At 42.8% G+C, this 24,071-nt stretch overlaps 1 protein-coding gene and 2 long non-coding RNA genes across 9 annotated transcripts in view; 1 reads left to right on the top strand and 2 right to left on the bottom strand.

Annotated features, from left to right (window-relative positions):
• Positions 1–1,088, bottom strand: part of HERPUD2 (HERPUD family member 2) — a 29,642-nt gene extending 28,554 nt beyond the window's left edge. Inside the window, exons 1-2 of one of the 4 annotated variants that reach the window (XM_074340996.2) lie at positions 742–1,088; positions 117–574 (exon numbers count right to left, since the gene is read on the bottom strand). In XM_074340996.2, the coding sequence (XP_074197097.1) occupies positions 117–263 (147 nt within the window). In that variant the 5' untranslated portion in view covers positions 264–574; positions 742–1,088. Of the gene's footprint in view, positions 1–116 lie in introns of all 4 variants that reach the window. The other 3 variants (XM_074340995.2, XM_088797659.1, XM_019726317.3) reach the window with 3 other exon arrangements.
• Positions 1,089–1,177: 89 nt separating this feature from the next.
• On the top strand, positions 1,178–23,444 carry LOC109444731 (uncharacterized). 3 transcript variants are annotated; one of them, XR_016021020.1, is made up of 5 exons: positions 1,178–1,345; positions 2,801–2,978; positions 3,360–3,423; positions 20,234–20,307; positions 21,598–23,443. It is a non-coding gene; the product is annotated as an uncharacterized LOC109444731 (long non-coding RNA). The 3 variants fall into 3 exon arrangements; XR_016021019.1 differs by adding an exon at positions 18,889–18,958 and having other exon boundaries at positions 1,191–2,978; positions 21,598–23,444; XR_002136933.3 differs by having other exon boundaries at positions 1,178–2,978; positions 21,598–23,444.
• The window catches only part of LOC141573222 (uncharacterized), a 64,784-nt gene continuing 44,255 nt past the window's right edge, over positions 3,543–24,071 (bottom strand). Inside the window, exons 3-4 of one of the 2 annotated variants that reach the window (XR_012498929.2) lie at positions 21,657–21,772; positions 18,392–19,278 (exon numbers count right to left, since the gene is read on the bottom strand). This is a non-coding gene — a long non-coding RNA (uncharacterized LOC141573222). Of the gene's footprint in view, positions 4,339–18,391; positions 19,279–21,656; positions 21,773–24,071 lie in introns of those variants that run through there. The other variant, XR_016021021.1, reaches the window with a different exon arrangement.

The raw sequence follows: 24,071 nt of genomic DNA, 5'->3' as shown, positions 1-24,071 counted from the left end.
TCTGCCAAAAGAGACCTATCTGATTCAAGAGGGGAGGGTACGAGCAAGGAGAAGTTGAATACAAGGTACGAAAAGCTGCGGGTCGGAGCAGGTGCGCCCAGGTTTTAGACACTTACTGGTTTGCTAGGGTACACATTAGACAGATGCGTTTTTAGTTTCCCCACGGTCCAGTTCAAGAAGCAGCTAATAGTCTGGTCACTGTATTTCTGATTCGGTGCTTTAATGATGAGTGTCACAGGAATCTCCATCCCACTTTGGTCCATGGTGCCCCCAAAGTCGAAGAGAGTGAAGAAGCGCAGCACTTTAGCCCAAAGGAGCCGAGATGGTTACTCCAGGCGCTTTTGGGGCGGGGACGGAAACGAGTGAGTTCTTAATATTCCGTATCCAAGTCAGTCACAAGAGCATCGGACGATACAAAGGCCATTGCCGGTACCAAGGATGATGCACAGGAGCGGCGGCGGCGGCGGCGTCTGGGGTCCCGGCCGTGAGTGCAGCCTTCCCCGCCAGGTCCGCTCCGCGGGGCTCCACCGGTCTCGGGACTGCGGAGGGAGGCCCAGGGGACAGAAAGAAATCGCTGAGAAGGACGGAAGAGAGGGGTGAGGGCGCGACGGCCCGAGTCAGCGCCCCGCCCCCGCCGCGACCCCCAAGCTGAAACGCAACAAGGCCCCCACGCTACGGCCCCGCCGCACGGGCTGGGGAAGGGGCCGGGCCTCTCGGAGCGGCCGGCCGGGGCAGAGCTACCTGAGAGAAGGCCGCGGGGCCCGCCACCTTCTGCTCCCGGGTAGGGCCGCTGGCCGCACAGTCCGGCCGGCGTCCTCCGCCGCGGCCGCTCCCTTCCTGCTGTTCGGCAGCGGCCACGGCCCGCCCCGGGTCTCGCGAGGCGGCGCGGTGGCCGCGGGGAAAGTTGGCCGAAGGGCGCGACCTGCTGTCAGCCCGAGCCCTCCGGCAGGGCAGGGCAGCGCGGCGCGCGGCCCGGTACGGCCCTGGCGGCTGCAGGTGGCAGGAGGGCGGGGACAGGAGCCGAGACGCCGGCCGCCGGCGCGCCGGTCTTGTTGTTGTAAGGTCTGGGGCCCCTCAAAGCGGAAGGCGGGCCGGAAGTGCGTCACGCGCGGCCCGACCTGACGCGTGGCCCTCCGGGCCCGAGTTCCTGGTAACCCCCGGGCCTCTCGGGTGCGGGGAAGCCCGCCTGGTCTGATCGTTCGCTCGGCCCGACGTGTCGCCGTCCCCAACCCCCCGCCGCACTCAGGCCTCACCACGAGCGTAGCTGGAGTTAGCATTTCCTGTTTTGACCACACCCTGAAGATTTGGGAAGTGTTCCTCCCTCCTAAGAGTTGTCTATGCACAAGTTAGCATCCTTCCTGATTCTGCATCCAACTTCCGCTCGACATGTCTGGTGTCCACTGTCCGCAAAGCATGGTATCAGAAGCTTTGGCGGAGCAGAGACCGTGGGGTACATTGCAGAAGGAGCAAATGCCTCCAAGATAAACCTGAAATCTCCCTCTACATATGTGATCCCGGCTGACCTTTCTGAGCTTCAGTTTACTTTTCTGAATGGAGCCGGTCATGCCTACCTGAGTGCTGATGAGTAAAATGAGCTACGTATGGAAGCCATGTGGTCTAGTCCTGTCCTGTGGCAATCTCTCAAATAAACGTTACTTTGCATTTCTTTACTCTTAGTCTTCACAAAAATTGACAAGTGTTTCCTGAGCACGTACTGTGTGCAGTGTAGTGGGAAAGGAATCGGGATGGTAGTGTTATTTTTCTGTTGTTTTTTTTTTTTTTCTTATACGTGGTAACACAAAGGTTAAGTCCACTGCCCAAAGCTGACTGACACTCCATTTTCTGCACTGGTTTAGGAGTTAGTACACCAAGTTAGTTTGTCAGATGTGCATTTTTACAGCTCCAGGCTTCCACGTAAAGAAGAATGCAAGCAGATTATATAGGGCGTTTGGGGGAGCTGGTCTCTCAGCTGCAGAAGGGTTAGTGAAGGTTCGCTACCACTGGGTCAGTGACAAGAGGCGCTTCCTCCTCTCAACAGCTCTCGCAGCAGGATCCCTTCCACCCTCTCTTCCTTTACCTCATTCTTTGTGTAGGACACTGTGGGGACAGAGTCCCAGAGAGCAGTTTCCAGGCTCTCGGCCTCACAGGGAAAGGTGCTGGCTCGGGTAGTAGTTGGCCATCAGCTGTAACCAGTAGCCATTAGCCACTGACGTAACTGTCGTGGCTGAGCTAGGGAGTTGGTTGGTTGGCAGGCAGAGAAGCGGAGGGTGGATTGCGGATCGTTTTGATCCTATTTCCTGTGTCTCATTAGGCCACCAGCGAGACTGGGGTGCAGACCCTTTGTTGGGGTACTGGCGGATGTTTGCTCCCTGTGTCTCCACCCCAGCCACCAGCGAGAATGTAGTGGTATGACTCCCCTATCTATGGCTCTGGGTGTTCCTTTTTGGCCTCACCATGTGCTGCGTTCTTATGCAGGAGCAGGACTAGCGACCCTGCATGACAACACCTGCCATAGCTTAGCTACGCCCTCTCAGTGCTCTTCTGAAATAACAGTGCAGTCCCCTGTATTTCTTGTCATGGAATAAGGACAGCTTGCTCAGGTTTTCTGTAGAAGAAGTCTCCTGGTCCTTTTCTGCCTGGTTTCTAGTCATCCAATGGAACCTTAATTCTAGCTGAAAATACTTTTTTAGACTCTCTTATGTCTAGGGGCAGCCATTTGATATAGTTCTAGCCAATGAGATGAAAGTTGAAGTTGCTACTGGGGCTTCCAGGAAAGCTCTTAGATGGACGTTTTCTGCAGATCAAAGCTCGTCCCTGCCCTACACCTGTCTTTCTTCCTGGAGGAATGTGATGCCGAAGGTGTAGCAGCCACAATTCGGTCATGAAGCAACAAACAGGAGAACAAAGACTTACATTCCAAGGATTGCAGAGAACAGTTCAAAGAGGCTGGGTCCTTGACGGCGTCATCGTGCCACCATGTAAGTCCTAAGCTGTCAGGTCTAACACTTCTTTTTTGTCTAATTCCTGTTTAAGCCAGGAAATCTCCACAGTCACCACCACCCAAACCGTCACTTATGCTTGTCACTCAGACTCCCGGGAATCCCTTACAGTAATATGGTTATCTCACCTGGCACTGTGAAAATGTACGTTATTAATGAGATAAATGTTAATCATTATTAATATTAAGATAGAATGTGCACTTCACTGTGATAAGGAATATTTAAAGCAGAGTCCATCAAAGGTTCACTAACACGGACAAAAACATTTAAAAACAAAGAACATTCAAAATATAGAAACATAGGTATAAAGATGATACAGTATCCGACAAAAATGGCCTTTTGTTTTTTTTTACTTTACAGCCACCTGAATTAAATACCTGAAAATGCTTTTGATGCGGCTGAACTAGGCCACCATAAAAACACAGTATGTAAATATGATCCCATTTTTATTAAATTATGTATCTATGTGTATAGAACAATGTATGAAAGAGTGGTCCCCAGAACACTGATAGTGCTTAGGAATCTGGGGTTGGAAAAATAGATAACATGGAGGGGATACAAGATAGCAGTTACTCAGAGGTCATGAGCCTTGTGCTGCCTATTTAAATCTTTGTACATGTTGCAAATAAGAAATGGAAATGTGACATAACTATTGCATGTCTCAGTGACCATTTGTTACTTAAAAACAGCCTCTAATGAGAATGCTTAAGAGTATGATGCTAATAGATAATAAAGGATTTGTGATTCTTAAGACGAGATCTACTTTAAGAATATTAACTATTCAGGACACGCAATCTTAGGGGCTAGTTCAGTAATTCATGGTGATCTGCCCATGGGATAGCATTCTTTGTTAACAAAGTAAAACAAATTTGAAGAAAATTATTTGTAAATAATAAAAATTGATTTACAGTATTTGCAGGATGTTTATTTATTTCCAATTATTTTAATCTTTGGGGTGGAAAGGACAGGTAGAAAAGCATATATTGACTCATTCTGTGTGATTCCAGTTTCTCTTAAAATTTTAAAGAAAGTGCTCGTTACTGAGATTTTCTTACTGAAGTTTGGAATACCTTTCAGGAAGATCAAATACTTTATTGATGTTGAATAATATGGTTTGGGGCCTTTGGGTTTTTTTGTTTCTTTTTGTTTTTGACAACTCTTGGGAGGTAAGACTTGTCGTCAGGTGATGATCTTGCAGTTGCAAATTTCAAAGATGGTGGTGGCCATCTGGCTTCTGATTCCTTCTATTTCTACTCACAGCAAACTTGTCTTTTCCTTTTTTTTTTTTTTTTTAAGATGCTGGGCCACAAAGCATCTAATCAAATATTAATCACGTTTACTGTAAAAAAAAAAAAAAGAAATCTTACACTTGAAGCTTAGGAAAATTAGCTCGTTTCAACATTGCACTCTCAAAATCTTAATTGGTTTCAGATGTTTGATTATAAAGCATGTAGTAGAAAACGGAAGGAAGAAAACCACACGTGTATTAAATGGCAAATGGTTGATTTGAATGATGTGTCATCTAATGAATTCTTAGAACAGCCTTGAGAGGTAGTGAAGCCTGGAAATGCTAAGTGTCTTGCCCAAAGTCACACAGTTAACTTCCAAATAGAGTTCTAATTCTCTATAATGCACAGTCTTCTCATTACACTCAACTTTCCTATTTAAAGACATTCATGCATAACAAGACACACTTGGGAGGAAAAGGCTTTCAGGAGATCATCTGGATTTTGGCTTCAACCCTTCCAAGGAGAGGGAGTGCCATAGTTTCCACTATAGCGTGACCTGTTGTTAAACAGATATGGTTGTTATAAGGGAATTATAATCTGCATTCCTATAATTTCGCATTAAGCCAGTTTTCTCCTCGTGATCAATCCAAAATAGAACTCTTATTCCACATGCCAGCCCTTTAAATGTATAACTATTAAATGCTCCTGCTCTATAGTCTCCCGACTAAACAGGCCCAGACCCTTCAGCCATCCTCAAGCATAGCTTCCAGAGCACTCAGAATACTGATTCACCTTTGCCCATACTATTTTGTATATCCCTCATCAATTATGGTAAACATAATGAGCATTTAGACACGTTGTCATTTCCTAGAATAGTCTTCATAAGGACACATCTGTTATTTCTGTTAAGTTCTGTATTAATAGAAATCTTTATAAGCTGGTTTAGCAGCTGGATATCCTGCTTTGCAGAAACTATATATCTTGTCAGTACCTAGAGTGATTTTTTTGCCTAACTCAGAAGTTTCTTATTTCTCTGATGATTCATTTTAGTAACATTTATGATAATGCTTAATATATATACATTTCACTATATATATTTCACTTAATATATATATGTGTGTGTGTGTGTATATATACACACACACACAGTGAAATAGCTACCCTGACTTCTTTAAATGACCAGAGAAGGGGGGAAGGGGGCAAATCCTTATATTTTTCACTGTTTAAAGAATTTTGACCTAAATGTATGTCTTATCTATTGCTGAAAAACAAATTACCCAAAACTGTGGATTAGAATATTGGAAGCAGCTTAGCTGGTGGTTCTGGTTTGAGTCTCTCATGAAATTGCATTCAGGGTTTCAGATGGCATTCAGTTATCTGACGGCTTGATTGGGACTGGAGGATCTACTTCCAAGGTGGTTCACCCATAAGGCTGCCAGTTTGGGCTGGGGATTGGTGTGAAGTCTCTGTCCCTCCCCATATGGGTCTCTCCACAGGACTGCTTGAGTTTCTCACAACATGGCCGCCGGATTACCCCAGAATGAGGAATCCAAGAGGCCAACACAAAAGCGGTAATGCCATTCATGACTTAGTCTCGGAAATCATACACTGTCACCTACACTGTGCTCTATTGGTCACAAAACCCAGGCCTGAGTCAATGTGGGAGGAGAGCATGTGAGCATGAATACCGGGTGGTGGTAAGGACCGTTGGTGTCACGTTGGAGGCCAGCTACCGTAATGTACTTTGCCAAAGCACAGCAGGTCCTAGGAGACCCCCGCTGGCATTCAGCCTCTCTCTGCCAGAGATCTTTCACCCATTTCCTCCCCCCCAAAATAGAACTGTCTGACACTACTGGCTATATTTCTCAAATGTTTATCTTTGTTGCTAAAAGCAAATACCGTTTAGTTGAGTGTGTGGATATTAAATTTGCTACTCTACATTCAAATGAAGTAAAGAATAATCACTATATTGAGCCTGGAGAATAGTCATTGGCCCAATCCAGGGTTTCTGAATCTGGCTTCAGAGACTTACTCTGAATCATCTACAAGGCTGTACATATGTACACATGTGCATTTACCTAGAGGGAGAGGCCAGGGTTTTTATCAGCTCCTCGCAGGGGCCATTTGTAACAACTTTCAGAGCCCCAATAAAATCCAGTCCTCACTCTAAGGTTTTCCCAGTTAAAGGAAATGTGTTATTGAGTCAAGTTATTGCCTCAAGGGTCCAAGAACACTTCATTGCCTGCTTTGTGATAATAGAGAACAATTCTGTAAATATTTCTCCTTTTTCAGCTGTCATGAACTTAATCTTTGTCAGTGGAGGCACTGGAAGGACACTGGAGGACGAAGGGATTTCTCTGAGTAGTGTCGCGTGCTCCTTTAGGCAGGCTGGTACAGCACATGTGGCCTCTGCAGCTCCCATTTCCAGCGGTGCCCAGTGGCCAGCCGTGTGTAGCCACTTCCATGAACACCTTCTCCAGGGAGCCCCTCAAGTGGAGGACTGCCAGTAAAACACCCTCCACGTCCAGCTTCCTCTCGCAGCCCTTAGTCAGCTTTGCACACTCAGCAGATGTCTCTGATGTCAAATGAGCCTTAGTCACTGGGCTTCTTCAATGAGGGTCTATCTCAGCTGAATGGCAATAGATGAGCCCTGTATCTGGTGTTCCCATATTCTTTAAAATTCTCTTCACTCCTTATACTAGCCATCTCCTTAGTGTTTGATTTCTGTCTCCGGATCGGACCCTGACTGATACAGAATTGGTACCAGTAGGGGTACCAGGAAATAGACACACAAAGAATTTGAAAATTGCTTTGGCCGTGCCTTTTAGTAGCTGAGCTCCTCCCCCAGGGGAAAGGAGATGAGGGCAGTACAATTAATCAGACTATCATCTGCGGTTGGCTGTGATGACATGCCAACGGAAGTAGGGCATTGCCTGAGTGGTTGCTGCACTTGACCATCATGGCAGCTAAGATGTCTGTAAGGACAAAGGACATAGATCCTTCTGAGTGCACATTAGCACTTGGAGAAAGAAACTGACAAGCTCATGTCTTGAGTCACAGCCTAACTCTCAACTCTTAACACAGCCTAACTCACAACTCTTAACTCGTGTCACAGCCTAAGGCCAGAACGCTTCCATGACAGCTATAAAAGAATTATTTAGTTCTTGCAGACACAAGGGTAATATTATTGCAAATCAAGAGCAAAACTTTAAGAGTAGCTCAATTATAGCAATAATGGAATTCATAGTCCCATCAAATTTTCCTATGGAAGTTAGGATACTGAATGGCATCCTGAAAATTGGAAAAGGGTCATCTGGTTGGACCCAGATGACGCTGACAACCTTGAAACTCCAAGTCACTCTAGGCCTTGTCTATTAGTGAAAGTAGCTGGCCTGGAGAGTAGCCTTCCTTTGCTTAAAAACTCTGATAACCTCACCGGGGCATATTCCTTAAAAGGGGATCTTTATTCTCAAGACCCACCAGAACCACCACCTATTGCCACTAGACCTAGAACTAAAGTTAAATCTCAGCAATTTCACGAGACAAGTACACACTATGACCCAGGAAGAAATCGTTTACATACCAAAGTAATTGCAAAACTCTTACTATATGTCAGCAGAAATGGGGAACATGCGTGGGAGTATATTCTAAGCATGTTAGATGCAGGAGGATGAAATATGACACTAGATGGGGCCAAATTAATCAATATGAGTGCACTTACTATAGATTCCAGATTTAATGTGTTGGTTCATGAAGCTGATGGTGGCTCTCACCATTTATTGGGTGATTGAATGAAACCTGGATTTCAACGTGCCCTGCATTTAATACAGCTAAGATACGAGAGCTTTCCTGGCATGATGTAGGTAAAGGAATCCAAGGGCAGATAGAAAGGTTCAGTTGTGTCATATGTTACCTGCACTCCCACTCACCCCCTGCAACATTCCATGAGAAGGTCCAGAGGACAGTCACTTCCTGAGGCGCTGAGGAATCTGTTAGTGAGGGGAGCACCACATCCCCGTAAAGCTCTGCAGTCACTCTCATTTGTAGGCCAGGTGTGGATGAAGGAGATGCTGCCACTTAGACAAACGCCCCAGTTTACAGTGCCAGTTGGGAAACAGCACCCTGAAAAGATGGGGGTCTGCTTTATAGGATGCAATATACGAGTATGCTTTGAATCAGAGACTATTCCATGCAGAGGCACATGCAGTCTTAGGTCAACTGTAAAAACAATGTCCAGCATTTACAGGAACGATATTAGTGCCAGTCAGTCTCATATAGGACAGAGAGAATGGTAAGGTGTACTTGCTTTCAAGGAGTTTGCAGTTTAACTGGAGAATGTGAGACAAGCCCGTAAAGGACTCTGAGACAAATTAGAGTGTAGGGAAGTGCCCCCAGGCCCTCTGTAACCCAGCCAGTTTATGTCTCAGCCAAAGCAGAGCAGGAAGGGGAGGGAAACTATGTGATCTGCCGAGATAAAGTGGGCTGGGGGCAATTCGCAAAAGGCAGACAGTAATTTGACATGATTCCTCCTTCCCTCAGCCTTTTCCAAGTTTTCCTCACGTTTCCCCCAGATCGTATGTTCATTAAAACCCCATGCACTGCCTTTCCTCAAGCCCAGTTGACACGCTTAGTTCTGCCACTAGAGAGTCCCCAGCTGTGTGAAGGAGCTGAGATGACCTCACACTACTGCACGTGCACATCGACCTTGTTAGTGCCTGTTTCTCACTTCGCCCTTCTTACAGAGCCTCACCCTGCATTACACTCTCCACCATCCCACCCCTTCCCTTCTAGAACTACAGCAGTTCCTTTATGTTGGTGGTGTCTTCCTAACCAATTGTGCTAAGATTCTGAGGCCAGATCTGGGATTAGCAAAATACGTAGTTGACAGGTCCGACTGGAATGCCAGTTAAGCCAAGGACTTCAAATGCTGTACACTAGAAACCCATTTCATTCGTCCGTCCATCCATCCATCCATCCAAAGATTTTGTACTTGTTATCTTACCTTGAAAAATATTTCCCAACACACATATAAAATTTTTACAATAGTTACATAACCGGACAAGAGAAAAGGCCAAAGTTCTTGAGAAATATCTTAGCTGAGTTCACATTTTTTCCCCTTCTTAGTTTTGTTTTTTCTTTGTGTATTACTCTTCATGAATCCCTAGGGTTTATAAACTAGGTTGAGTCTGAAATAGCAAGCTAGCTTTGACTAAGAAAAGTTGTTAAATTCCAGGCTTTCCGAGAGTCACAGGACAGCTTCTTGAGTAGTGTTTGTCACACTCATTCTTAAAGAATGCAGGATTTTTATCTCCCCGAAGGGGTTTATGTTTCACAACTTTGATGTGGCCCAGTGCAAAATGCTCAGTTCTGTTGCAAGAATTTGTAACTAAGATCACTCCAGAACGAGGACAAAGCAACTTAACATTAGCAGAGGGCCTATTACAAATGTGGAGTGTGCTAGGTGCTTTTATGTAGAGATCTCTGCATCTCTTCACGATAAACCCTAAGCCCCCACTTTCAGACTCACCCTGCCCCATTCCTTAGATGTTTTCTCAATGCTTCCAAATGAGATCTGTTGCATTTACCATGAGATAATTGCCTCCTGATAAGTCTGTCTTCCTCATTACTGAGCTCCCTGAGGCTAAATATTATGCCTTAACCATATTTTTATCAGTATTGCCCAGCACAATCCCTGCTGTATAAAAACAAAAAAATATTATTGACTAAATGATAATACGTATTTTGCAGAGAAGAGAAATTAAATAATGTGTCCAGGGTCACTCAGTTAATAAGTGATAGAGCTGTTGATACAAAAGCCCACAAATTTTAGTTCCTATTTGTTTCTATTTAACACCATGTCTAGCTCCGCTTCTATAGGGTTTCTGTGTTACCATCTATGTGCTCTTTCAGGTGTTCAATAATAGACGGTAGAGTGTCTGGGAGAACCTCAGGGTAGAAATCTGGCCCATATTGAGGAGATATACCATGAGGTTAGCAAAAAGACTACAGAATCATCGCAGGGACAAAGTTCAGAAGTAATGAGGGGACGTCACTCATCAGATATCTGCTAGGAATCTCAGGTAGCTAAAAGCAAAATCCCCAATTAACTATAGATTTCCTTGTTATTTATCCAGAAAAACCACCTCAGGAATTTCAGCATAGTACTTGATTCTTATCTCTTATACTTTTTCCTGTCATTTAATGAGTGGTGATACCACAGGCATTTTCCTGCTAACTCCTCAGTCAAACTCAGTATTTTAATCTATTATTTACTATTACACATGAGTGGAATCTGCTATAATTACTGTATGCTTATAGCTATTTTTTAACGCTTATAGCTTTTTATTTTGTGTCTATGAAAGTCATTCTTTCGTTAACATAAGCATTTTCAATTCACTTTTGCTCCAAATTGCAGCTTACATAGTAACATTTCAGGAAAGGAAAATTTTGAGGCACTCTCCTTACAAACCATCTACACTTGCGAGGATACCAAGGAACCTACGAAAGTAGATAAGCTTAAAGAAGGAAAAGAAAGCTCAGCATAAATTGGTACTTTTTCTCAGATTCATGTGTGAGATGATCTTTGTTCCCCTCCAGTTTTTTCAAAATCCCCATAGAAACTTCCATTTTGGACACATGGTCTCATTTTGACTTATTATCAACAAAAACAATTTTTAAATTGCTATTTCATAGGATTTTTTTATCAGCTATGATTTTCTTTTATTTAAAACTTACTTTTTAACTTTATAAGACATTATAGTCTAATTTTTATAACCTCACCATCCTAAGTTGGCAACTTTATTTTTTATGTCTTCCAATTTTCATTATATACGTATGCATATTTATAATGAGATGTGTAATTCATGTGTATATATAGTTTTATAACGTAACAATAATATGCATACACAATTTTCGAAATTCCTTTTTCACTTAAAAGTGTTTTTGTCAATTCGTTTTATTTCTATTTGACTACTTTTTTATTTCCACATACTGATATTTATCAGTGCTAGAGTTTCAAAATATAATACTATATCAACATGCCATAATTTTATTTCTCAAGTATTAGATATATGAGTTCACAGTTTTTCATTATTAAAAATAATGCTTCTATAAACATCTTGGTAGGCTTTGCCCATATTCTTGCAACATATTCCCAGGAAAATGGACCTGAATAGTGTGTCACTCTTGATACACATTGGCCATTATATTTTTAAACCAATGGAAAATAAGTTTGAAATGAGAGTAAGAATTTGGCATTATTTATTTTAACTTACTTTATTCCAGCTGTTAATATAAAATGTGTGGTCATCTAACATTTTGAAATTTGCCAAAAATGTCATTTAGTTCATTTTGTTGCATGTGATAATAAGCTATCAAGAAGGCATGGCTAGATTCAGTTCTTTTCCCATTCTTTGCTTATTTCCCGTTGATATATTGGTATCATTCCTTGGGGGGCTTTTTCTATAGTAGGAAAAATGGCCACTGGAGATCTCAAGCCTACATCTTTAAGACTTATGGCTTCTTTATGTCAGATCTCATTCAAGGATTCTGATTACCCTTGCTTGACTCTGATGCCTGCCCTGGAGCAATTATTATGTCTGTGAAGATACAATACTCTAATTGGCTCATCTTGGTCACATGCTGACCCCGAGGGTGAAGAGCAAGGCACCCTGACTGACAGCCCTGCTAGGAGCCATGGACTTGAAGAGAGGTGATTTCCTTAGCAGGGCTATTGGTAGACAAACAAAATATATATATTATATGCATTTTACTTTATTGTTTCTAGACTTCTTCACATTTATAAGTGTAAATGTAGACTTGACCTTATTTAAGATTGTGAAGTTTTACTTTCTTGCTGTTATCTCCCCTTTTCTGTATCCTTCTTCCTCCTTTCTCGCAGACACACCCACCACTGTCCATGTTCTTTCTAACCTGTTTCTTATCAAAAGCTACGAAGCAGGAGATGGAAAGAATACAAAAATTCCAGGATTCAAATCACTACCCTTCCTAGAGTTGATCAGGTTTTAATTGGGGACAATCATAAAAAATGAGGAAAGAAGAATTTGCAGGGGAGGGAAGACAACTGAGCACCTTCAAATACTTGCCTTCTGTAGGAATTCATTTTTCCCCTTTTAGATTACTAGTCTTATCTTTGGCGAGACGAATGTAAGCGATGCCTGGGACCCAGGATCTTGAACACTTGAATTCTGTCCATTCACTTAGACCCCCAGAGAATACACACATGCAGAAGTCAAGGCTAGCCAGGCACGCTCTTCATTACCCAAACCCCACTGTTGAACAGAGTAGCAATGGCTAAAAGCTTAGGCTCTGGAATCAGACCAACCCTGTGCTCCAACGTGGCTCTATCGCTCATCACCTATATAATCTTGGGCAAGGACTTAACCTCAGGGAGTGTTAATACCTTTGACTATAAAATGGGGATAGTGACGCATGCAGACTGCTGAGTACAGTGCCTGGCATATATTAATAGCAAGCCCTCGATAAATGAGAGTTGTTTGATGAGGAGAATGATGAAAGCGGAGAAAGATAAAGAAGAGAAGGAGGAGGAGGAGAACAAAGGGCAGAGAAAGGAGGAGCAGGGTAAGGGAAGGGAGAAGAAAGGCCAAATCTCATAGAAATGTCCTTTGCAACTGGCTGTAGGTGGGTCTTGGTGACTAAAATAGTGTTGTTCAAACATTTTTGTCCTGATACCTCCAAAAGAATTTTTTAAAACTGAAACCCCTTCATGCATTTTTAAGTTGACATGTAAAGTTTTTCATCATGAGTTTAAAGAGTTACAAAAGGATATTGTTCCTGGTATTTTACAAATAGTGGCATTTTTAAATAAAACTACTACATCACTTCTGGCGAGCCGGTTGGTGGAGTCACTCACTTTCTTAATGTCCAGGGTATTGTCATAAAAGCCTGTAACAAGACATCAGATCATTATTCATTGTGCCATCTTCCTCTTACTCGGAAGCAACTTGGTTCACCCACTAGACAACGAAAAGGGAAACTGCAGATTTGTTAATTTCAGTACACCTTTGCCATTACCAAAGGCTCAACACATATTTTCATAAAGATCTCAGAGCTACAGATTTCACTTATTTATTTCATGACATATATCTGTCCTTTAAATTACTTATCAAAGCCAATCCTCATTGTCAAGCCAATCAGAGATATCAGACTATTTTTTTTCTACAGGAAAAAGACTAACTTCCTTTTTAATTGGTATATATGGGCTGATGAAGGGAAATGAATTCTAAGTGTCTGAGATGTATACCTACACGATTCACATACATTGTGTATCTTATACATTCATACATCTAGTTTGGAGACCCAATACAAGTCAGCTGTGCTGCCTTTGGCTCACGGGCCCCTTTCCTCTTAAACCCACATCAAAGCCCAGCTCTGATCAGTCTGACACTGAGAAGTGATCAACCCAAGGGAAAGGACAAGAAACTGAGAAAACATTTATGAACTACAGCCCATTCCTGTACTAATGAGACCCAAATAGGCTTAACCCACTTGTGTTAACTCCTGCTTGGGTGGGTGGGGTTTCCCCAGATGCCTAGTACTGTGAAATATCACAGGCACAGCGAACTGAAATTCAAAACTGCATTTACTTTCAAACACTGTATAGGAATCCAAGGTACAATGTTAGTACTATCAACGTGCCAATGTGCCATTCTGTGTGATTCGACCTGATTTTTAACTAAGTCCACAGACCAACAGATTGCAGTTACTTCCTGGTCATTCACTCAGATGGACAACTGATTACTGCTTGCAGGAGTATCAATGAATACCACATTTCTGGGGGTGCACGAGGGGGGGCAATTTGATAATGCACATCAAAATTTTACAAGAGGACTATAATCCAGAAGGGTTGGGCATATATTCTGGGGGGCCAGTGATGTTTTATAGCTGAGTTGGGTGGTGGAGACACTGTTGTTTACTTTCTGTTTGCTAAAATGTATATGTACGTTGAATGTACTTTTGTCTGTGTTATATTTCACAATTATGAAACTGTTGTAAAATATAACAGCACATACCTACTCTGTTATTCACTTTACATAGGTCTTCCTAAGTTTAAAAAAGATGTAGGGATGATTTTAAGTCATTGTTTATAAGAGCAAACAATGAAAACTGAAAATCCAGAATAAAGAGTTTGGTTAAATAAAGTACAACATAACCATAATTGGAATACTATACAGCTTTTAAAGAATTATGCATAGATAAATATGTACTGAGGTAGAAATTATTCATGACAGAAAGTGAAAAACAAATTGCAAAAACCATGTTCAGTAAAATATCCCTTTTCACTTAAAAATTATATAACCTATATATAAAAATAATTTCTGAAAATATTAATATGTAAACCAAGGTATTAATAGTGGAATTGTGGTGAGGATTTTACTTCTTTTTGTTTGCCTATATTTTCAACATTTTCTACATGAATTTGTTTTTTGATAAGGCAAAAATTATTTTTAACTTTTAAAAGCTCGTGTGTCCTTTGATTCAGCATCAAGACTTGTTGGCATTACTTTCAGTTTGGGCCTTTTTTATTTTTTAAATAAAACATACATTTTATAAGAAAACCAGTTCTCTTCATAAGCCCTTGAATTTTGAAATATTAATGTATTATGTTTATTGACAATTTGGGTGAAGTCGGAGACATTTTCAGGCTTTAAGTTAATTTCATATTTTAAGTTTTAATCTCTATAAAGAATCTTTTTTTTGAAATCAAAATTGGTACTGACAAAAAGGAACATACTATCATGTTTAAGAAAGAAAAAAACCCTAAAATTTTTAAAAACCTAATTAAGAATTGAATGGTTATCTTTTATTTTTAAAAGTTGCTTTCTCACAAATTCTTCAGTCTTTTACCTGAAGACCAAATTTCAGCGTGGTATTCAAGTTATGGATCTTGTATTTACCATCGCATTATTAAATTTCTTCATAGAGGTACTTAATACCGTATTTTCAAGAGGAAACATACTTAACAGTAAAACAGGAAACAGACAAATGCGCCGCGAAATGCACTGTTTCTGCGGTTAAACATCTTAGCCACCGGGTGTCTCCACTGCTTCATTCTACTTGCTATGATGATGGAAGTTTCCAGTGAAAACAGGAGATGAGCAAGGCTTTATTTACAGAATGCAGCATTTACATTCTGGAATTTAGAAGCAATTCGCTCATGAATGAAATATTTTCTCCTGTTCTTTGATAACTGGGCATTTGATTTGCCAAGGAGAGGAAGGGGAAAGCTCTTTTCCGTTAACATCTCATCATTTCCTATTTCAATGTTTTAATCAAAACCAAAAATTCTTCATTGGTGACATCTTGGCTATTTTCATAGCTATCAACTTCAGAGTCCTACCGTAATTCAAGGAAAAACAGAAAAACAAAGTTACCATTGGACGGGAATATAGAATGGTCTCCATTTGGAAAGGTAGAAAGCAACATTGCTGGTAGCTTTACCTCTAAAAGATGTCACTGTGTTCTGGTAAGGGCTAGTGAATGGAAGAAAGAGACAGGAACAACTCACAAAGATGTAGACTTGACCTCGGGATAAGAGACCTTTAGGGCTAACTCAGCCTGCGTTCACAGATCTACACCGTGGGACCGATCATAACTTAGAAACTTGACCTCAATGTATAGTTCTAGATGTCATTACATTTCCATTTCGTGCATTTATGACAAACTTTCTCTCCATGCTGCCTTCTTTTAGTGTAATTTTTCTACCCCAAACCTATCACTTTCCTGTGTGTTCTTGGTTCCTTTTGCAATCTCTTATCCCCATAGCTTTTTTTTTTCTGTCCCTTTCATTTGCTAGGTTGAATGTATGATTTTTGAATGAGAGTCATTGTTTTAAAATTTCTACTGTATCCCTGCATCATTTCATCAGTGGAAAGGAAATTCAGAAATCTAACATAAATGATTCAGAGTTAGAGATGCCCCTAAATGTGAATATAATTACATACTTGAGATAGTAATCAGTGTTATTTAATAAACTAGCTGTGTAACTGATTTACTTATCTGCGTGGGGAAACTAATGAATGGTGGAATCAGAAGAAAAACATTTTAATTCAAACAGCAATGAAAGAGAGAGAACATTTTTGATTCTACAAACTATAAATAGAGTAACTAAAAACAGAATGGTGTCGATGACAGAACTCCCAGTGAGGAAGTAGCATTTAAATATCAAGTTCACCGTATGAGGAAAAAATACAGTCATGAGTCAGAATATATAATTTTAAACATTTTCAAATAGGTGAAGAAGAAGTAACGTGGGATCTTGGATCCCAGAATGGGGAATGGTTTTATATCATGTAATTCACAGAGTTCTCTGCGGAAAGAGAGAGGAATAAAGAATCTGATTGTTGATCAAAGAGGAAGGTTAATCTCAGCTATCATTTTACCACGAGAAGATAAATCCACACAAAACCCTAAAGCCCAGGCAGGTCATCATCTATCCTTAGAGAGGGTCAAATCCCTCTTCTGGCGATCACACATGTCAGTGGAACTAGCTCCCCTGTGAAAACAAGGATAGTTCCAGAATGCGATCCAAATGGCTGCAGCCACACCCACTGCAGAAGCATCATTATTTCCCAAGGTTTCTGGGATTACACTTGTGTTTTTTTGAATGAGACTCTGCAGTGGCTGGACCCCATGGGATTAAATATTAATTCTTCTAGGCTATTTATTCATTAAATAGGGTAGGTTGTTAAAATACAGCCATTAAGCGTGTAAGGCTTGTTACTTGTCAAATGGCAGGGCTCTGAGTAGGTAGGGTAACACGGTCAAGTATAACTCTCTTAGGCTCACCATCTCTCCCTCACGCTCCCTCCCCCTGAAGTCTTCCATTTCACTCCTATTCATTTTTATTTCCTCCTATTAATAACTCTGCTTAGACGCTCTCCTCCCATCTCCTTTCCCATAACTCTTTCCCCAGTTAGTTTCATTTTCCCCACTTACATTTAGTCGCATCTGCTCTGATCTGTAGGCGTATTTTGCCTTCAGCAGGTGAACAGAAGCAACACTGTCAACCTATCCAAAAGTGCTGCAACTGTGGAGGGTAGATAAGCAGGTGGTAACAAGAGCATCCAGGTGAATCTGGGCCAGGCCTGGGGACCTGCCCAGCTGGCCCTACTCAGAGGCAGTAACGAGAAGGCAGCATGAAGCAAGAGGCACCAGCACTACTGTAGTTCCAGAGCAGGAAGGAGGGGGGTGCTCCCCCCCCGAGGCAGCAAAGGGAGAAAGAGCTCTCAGAGAAAGAGGAGAAAGCCCAGATTGGTGTCCCAGGAAGATCAGGTGCCACTGCCATATCCAAAGGGTCAGAGGAAGGACCAAAGTCAGCCTGGTGGGGCCAAGAGTTCACCGTGTGGTTTGGCTCTGTCAGCATGTGGGGGCATGTAAGTGCCAGCTGCTGAGCCGAGCGCTGCCAAGACAGGCAGAAAGCAAGAGTGTTGGAGAAAATGTGATGGCAGAAGAAGGCACCACAGGCGTGGTTGAGGCGTGGGTTAGACATTAAAACTGGCAGAGGCTGCTGGGCCTGTCCAGGCACCAGGAATGACAGAGAGGCTGGCACAGATGAGTGTCAGCTGCTGGGCAGAACAGGCCAGACTGGCCAGTCCCGCATGAGGCCATGCTGGGCTTTGACTCAGGGAGGTGGAGGCAGTGATGGGAAAGGAGAAGAGACGCAGTAGGTAAGCCCAGGCAGTGAGTGGTCAGGGCGAACAGCTATAGGGCAGGCCAGATGGCTCATACCGTGGGTGCAACTTTCCCACTACGGTCAGCTAATCAAATTAAAATGGAAGTCAAATTAAGCCTAGGTCAATTTTAATTCTGTGCTTTGCTGGTGATGCAGGATCGTTAACTGTATCAATAAGGCCCATGTTAAACCCATTCTGCATTGGGGACGATTGTATCTCCTATTATTGGTCTGGATATGTTCAACCAAAAGGAAAAGATGAAGGCAAAAACACGCAACTATTTTTTAAAAACGGATGCACATTAATAAAGTCTAAGGAATCTTGAGGAAATTTAACTGACGGTGTTGAGATTTATATAACTTTATTTTCCAGGAATAACATTTCAATTAGTGACATTTTTATCTTCCACTAAAGTGTACATTTTAGTATAAATAACTGGCAATTGAATATTAATATAATGTTTTTCTTTATACAAAAAAATCAAAAAGATTATTTATGTATATGTACATGCATGTGTCAAGACTGAAAATTAAACATAGTTGCAAGTTTTCGGCTGAGAACAAACAGTGGGCAAATTCATAAGTTAGAATTGGTAGTTCCATGTGAAGTTAACTTATTAGTATAAATGAGATTGTCAACATATCAGAAAGATAATCCTGTCTTGACTGTAGCTACAAATCACTCATCTTGTGTCAGATCAAATTTTTGCCACCGGATACTAATGACTTTACTGAAAACAGAAGATATTTAAAATGGAACTGGAAGTTTAAACATAACCCTAGTTGATTAATATGCTCATTGTACTTCCTTATTACGTTATTGGCAAATATTCAGTCTTCAAGTTGATCTGTGATATATTCAACGGTATTACAATTTTTTAAATTCGTAATTCAACAGCATAATTTTTTAAATGACTCGTCCCAAGTTTCTATCCATCCCTCCTAGCAACGGAGCCAAGTGTGAGAGCTATTGCTGCCTAAGATGCAACAGCTGTCCTGGGAATCTTGTCCAAACAGTGAGTTCACTGCTATGCACAGTCATATCTGCTCTTTCCCACCCCCAAACATACACAAAAGATTTTTGTCATTCTTGGCTTGGGGCGATAGACGTAGAAGACATGCCAGCAGATCTCTAAAGGCAGAATGTCCTTCCACCTGTTTTATGCTGTAAGACAGACTTCCCAGCGTGAGGCAGTGTGGAGGGCTGTTTCTTTGAATGGCAGCTGAATGCGCCAGCAGGATCCTTGGCAGGGAGGCTCGGGCACTGAAGCTGGGCATTCAGGAGAGCTACATGGAGGAGAGAAACGAGCAAAGTGCTTCCTGGTACCCCGAGAACCTGAATGGGAAATGAAAAAGTACCAGATTCTCTATTCTTACACCAGCCAAGGTCAAATTTCCAAACTCCTACTTTAATCTTTCCCCCAAAAGTGCTCTGAGGATTAATAAAGGTAATAAAAATTCTCTTTTAGAAAATAGTGTCACTGCTTTATTATGCTTTTGCTTGAGAATGTTTCCCCTTCCTAAAGTAACAACTTCATACCACTGCTCAAGCAAAACCATGGTGGCAGACAAGTGACTTATTCTACATGTCAAAGGGACAGCTCCTTAGGTGAGAGGGCTGGATACGCCAGCTTGCTCCTCAACATTTCTCGTGTGACGTCATGTTACGGAGAAGCGGGGGTCAAGTCTGGCCTCTGCCTGTTTGGCAGACAAAAATCTCATCACTCAGCAGGACGCCTAGTGGTCAGGGAGAGCTTGAGGCAGGCATAGCTGCCACCCTCCTTACCAGTAAGGAGGTAAATTGATAGCAAAAGACCCAGAAGTCACAGGCTTTTGTTCATTTTTATGCTGTTTGCCCTGTACCCTCTGGAACAGGAGTTTCAAACCTAGTGGCCTAGCAGTTTAGGAAAGTAAAAACCACCATCGGAGGGGGCTGGGGAGAATTCCTCCAGCTAGTTTGAGTTTTTCAGGAAGCTTAAAAATAACTGTTTACTCAAAACTTCAAGGATGACTTTTTGTTAGAAGGGAAAAAAAAGACCTTGCCTCTCTGGTTTCCTCTTGGGAAGAAACTAGTCATCATTATTTAACAAGTATTTTTGCTTATAAACAAAATCTTTCAAAACGGGGATTCTGGGGGTGGGCGGCGCGGATGGGAATCATATTAAAAGGGGTTTTCAGTAGGAAATGGATTAGAACATACTGTCCCAGAGAAAACTGTTTAAGGGATGAAATTTTTCAAATTATTTTCATAAAAAATGTACAAACAGTGGCTAACTTCCCTTTGTACTCAGTGTCTCATTCAGAGTACTGAAGATTTGGAAAGATCCTTGGAGGAGCGGACATTCCAGAGCTGCTGCCATCTTCAGTGAGTGTCTCAGACCCCAGACACTCCCTTATTTGCCAGAGCAGCAAGGGAAGGGCAGGGATTCCGTAGAAGCAGATCTTGCTTGAGTGGGAACCTTCTCATAGGGTTGTGGATTCTTCAAAGAGGTTTCACCACAGCACAGACAGAGCATGCAGACAGACTCCCACGGATTCAAGAGATGTAGGCAGCAACGTTTATTATTAGCCTCCCTCTCATTTCACCAGCAAGAACAAAATCAGTTGTTTCCATTGGCACAAAAATACATTGATTCATTAAATCATGAGGCATTATTCATAGACTTGTCATATGCTGGGCTCTGTGCTAAGTGCTGGGGATATAAAGATGAATGAGACTCGTGGTACCACCATCAGGATTGTAAAAAATTGACGTAGGTGGCTCATTCTGGGTTGCTTGGACAACAAGCCAGCTGGGATGTGGGTTCCTCACCTCCTCCCCACAGGAGGGGTTACACCCAAACTTCACAAGGGACCAGTTTCTCCCTTCCACAGACCCCAGTCCTGGACAGCAGGCTCTGCCAGGTAACTCCTGTGAAGACTGGATGATACCTAGAAGTCTGATTATACCCCCACCGACTAAGTCGTTCGCACTCTTGCCCTATAAGAAGGAGAGCAGCAAGGGGACAAAAGTTCCCTTTTCGGAAGTATCCACCCTTGGAGTGTCCAGCAGAGAACCTTGTCCCATCTCTCCTCTTTTCCTGTTCATTCTTGCTTTGTAAATTTCCTCAGTAAAGCCTATGAGATTTCATGGAATTCATCAGAAGCCCTGTCGCATGACAGGTGACGCACATGAAAGGGTCCATCGTATACAACAGAGCTTCCCAGCTACAGTGATACTGTGTGGCAAAATGCTGAAATCACCTGTCCTAGAACAACCCAGTCCTCTGACAAAAAGGATTTAGTTTTCCGTTCTTGGTGGGATCTGGCCAAAACGGGGAATGGGGAGCACGTCAGGGAGTCTGCCGCCCCTCCCAGCTGAGGGGTGCAGAGGTTTCCCCAAGGAACTGCAGGGCACCTTTTCCCACAGTCCGGCTCCCTCCTCCGTGCCAGCGCCTAGCTTAGACTCCCTCAGCTACTGGGGGGACGTGTTTGTTTCCTTTGTTCATTCGTTTAGTCAATCAGAGCTGTTTGAAGACTTACGAGAGACAGCAGACTAGAAAGTGCCTTAAAAAAATACAATGCTCTATCCAACTAACATTATTTGAATATCGAAGCCATTTTTACCTTTTATCCATTTTGTTTTTATCAGTTCCGTTCTTGTTTGATTTTTAAGGTAGGAATTCATTCTCCCGATGAAGGCTTATGATGAAGCCCAAACTATACAATACGTACCGTGGACCTGCTCCAACTGAAGTGAAGCAGAAGGTGGAACTCCACGGACTCCCCAAGGAACACAGTTGGAAAAGCACCGGATGAGATGCCAAAGGGGCAGAGGAGTTTCAAAGTTCCTTAAAGACTTGAATCCCAACTGTTATGTAGCTCACCTGTGGTGAATCCACACACCTACATGTGTGAAAAAAATCGCATAGAGCAAACATACGCACGTACACAAACACGTACATGTAAAACTGGTGACATCAGAAAGATGAGTGCATTGTATCGATGTCAGAGGTCTGGTTGTGATATTATGTTATAGCTTTGCAAGGTGACACAACTGGGGAAAACTGGGTGCAGGGTACACTGGGTTTCTCTGTTGTTTCTCCCAACTGCATGGGAATCTACAATTATCTTAGGATAACAAGTTTCATTAAAAATGAATAAATAGGCCGGCCAAGTGGCTCAGGCAGTTAGAGCTCCATGCTCCTAACTCCGAAGGGAAGGCTGCCGGTTCGATTCCCACATGGGCCAGTGGGCTCTCAACCACAAGGCTGCCAGTTCAATTCCATGAGTCCCGAGTCCCATAAGGGATGGTGGGCTCCGCCCCCTGCAACTAAGATTGAACATGGCACCTTGAGCTGAGCGGCCGCTGAGCTCCCAAATGGCTCAGTTGGTTGGAGCGCGTCCTCAACCACAAGGTTGCTGGTTCGACTCCCGCAAGGGATGGTGGGCTGTGCCCCCTGCAGCTAGAAACGGGAACTGGACCTGGAGCTGAGCTGCGCCCTCCACAACTAAGATTGAAAGGACAACAACTTGACTTGGAAAAAAGCCCTAGAGGTACACACTGTTCCCCAATAAAGTCCTGTTCCCCTTCCCCAATAAAAATCTTTAAAAAAATGAATAAATAAATCCACAGCATGAATTTCTCGTCCTGTCACTTTCCTCCTCCTGAAAACTGACCCTCATCATCAAGGACCCACCTCCTTTCCATCTCTCCACCCTGCCATGGAAGCAGGTGAATTTTATCCTCAGGCAAAGCCACTAACAAGATGACTGCCATCAGGCCGCGTTCCATGTCCAGATGCAAACATTACTCTTTTCATAAGTGCCATTTGAAGAGCAAGAAAACAGGACTTTCTGCCACTCTTTTCACTCACTTTTACTGCCCACGATCAAGTCACAAGCACTTCCTACGCGGAGCGCTGGCCGGGGATGGGGCTGCCATTATCCCAAGACGGGGTCCCTGGGGTGGGAGGTAGTTACAGCTGAGAAAGATCAGTGCTCTGCCGGTGAGCACGAGTCAGGGACAGCCCAGGCGATGGACTGGCAGGTTTACCCAGGAGCCATAGTGAGGTGGGAAGAGAGTTCTCCTGGAAGGTCCCCAGGCATTTCTTTCAACAGTGCAGCCGTAGAGTCTCCGAGAAAGTTTTAAGACCAGCTCAGAAGGTGATGAAGGTGGAGGAGGCATCTGGAAGGAACACACTTTTACAGCCAGTTCCTGATTTCACACGAGGGAGAAGAATGGGTTCAGCTTCCTGCACAGGCAGGTCTGGCAAGCTCAGAACTAGGAGGAGAGCTAGGGAAAGAGGCTGCCATACAGAAACCCAGAGGATGCACTTCCTCCCAGGAGCCTACAGGGCACTCCCCTTCTTGCGAAAGATCCTGTCCTGGGTTGAAAGGTGAACAAATGTTTTGCTTTGTTTTGTTTTGCTTGCATGAGGGCTGTTAAAGTGAAATAATGTGTGTAATTTAAAAAAAAATAAAAGTCTTTTAAAAAGTGAGGAAATGCAACAAGTACCTTTCAGATTTTTTCATTTCCCGGTCATCAAAGACTTCCTTTTTTATTTACCCCAAATTTCTGACCTATGAGCTTAGCACCCAGTGGCAGTACATGTCATGGATTCCTTGCTTAACTGTTAAATAAGATAAAACCACTTGGTAGTGGAGGCAGGATTTTAAGGGATTTGAAGACCAGCCCAGGGACGAGGAAAGACTCTTGCTTGCTGGAGTTGGTGCCAGGAGAGGGAAAATCTGGGAGGGAACAGGTGTCAGAGTGCATATTGGAAGTGTGACTATATTTGCTGTGGGTGGAGGGATACAAAGTATGGTGCCAATGAGGGAGTCTTACTGCCTCCTCACTGCAACCTCAAGGAGATAGGGACTGACGTCTCCAATGACCATCACATAGTATGTGTTCAATAAATATTGATTTAATTAAAATTTCCTCCTCCCAAATTATAAAAACCTAGAAGGGTATATTCTTGCTGGACCACAATCTCAAAAAGAAAGAAAGGGAGCTGAAGATAGCTGTCTCAGTCACTCTCTGTCTGTCAGACTCCCCACATACGTAGTCCTCTGTCAGGATCTAAGCCCTGTGGACTCAGTAGCCGGTAGAGCGCCAGTCCCAGAGCAGCAAATGGTGGGCAAGAT

The sequence above is a fragment of the Rhinolophus sinicus genome, chromosome 4, assembly GCF_057876585.1.
Source record: "Rhinolophus sinicus isolate RSI-liver-muscle chromosome 4, RSI-T2T, whole genome shotgun sequence".
In the NCBI taxonomy this organism is placed as follows: Eukaryota; Metazoa; Chordata; class Mammalia; order Chiroptera; family Rhinolophidae; genus Rhinolophus; species Rhinolophus sinicus.
Note: the sequence above shows the minus strand (reverse complement) of the source record. Positions and strands in the feature narration are given on the sequence as shown.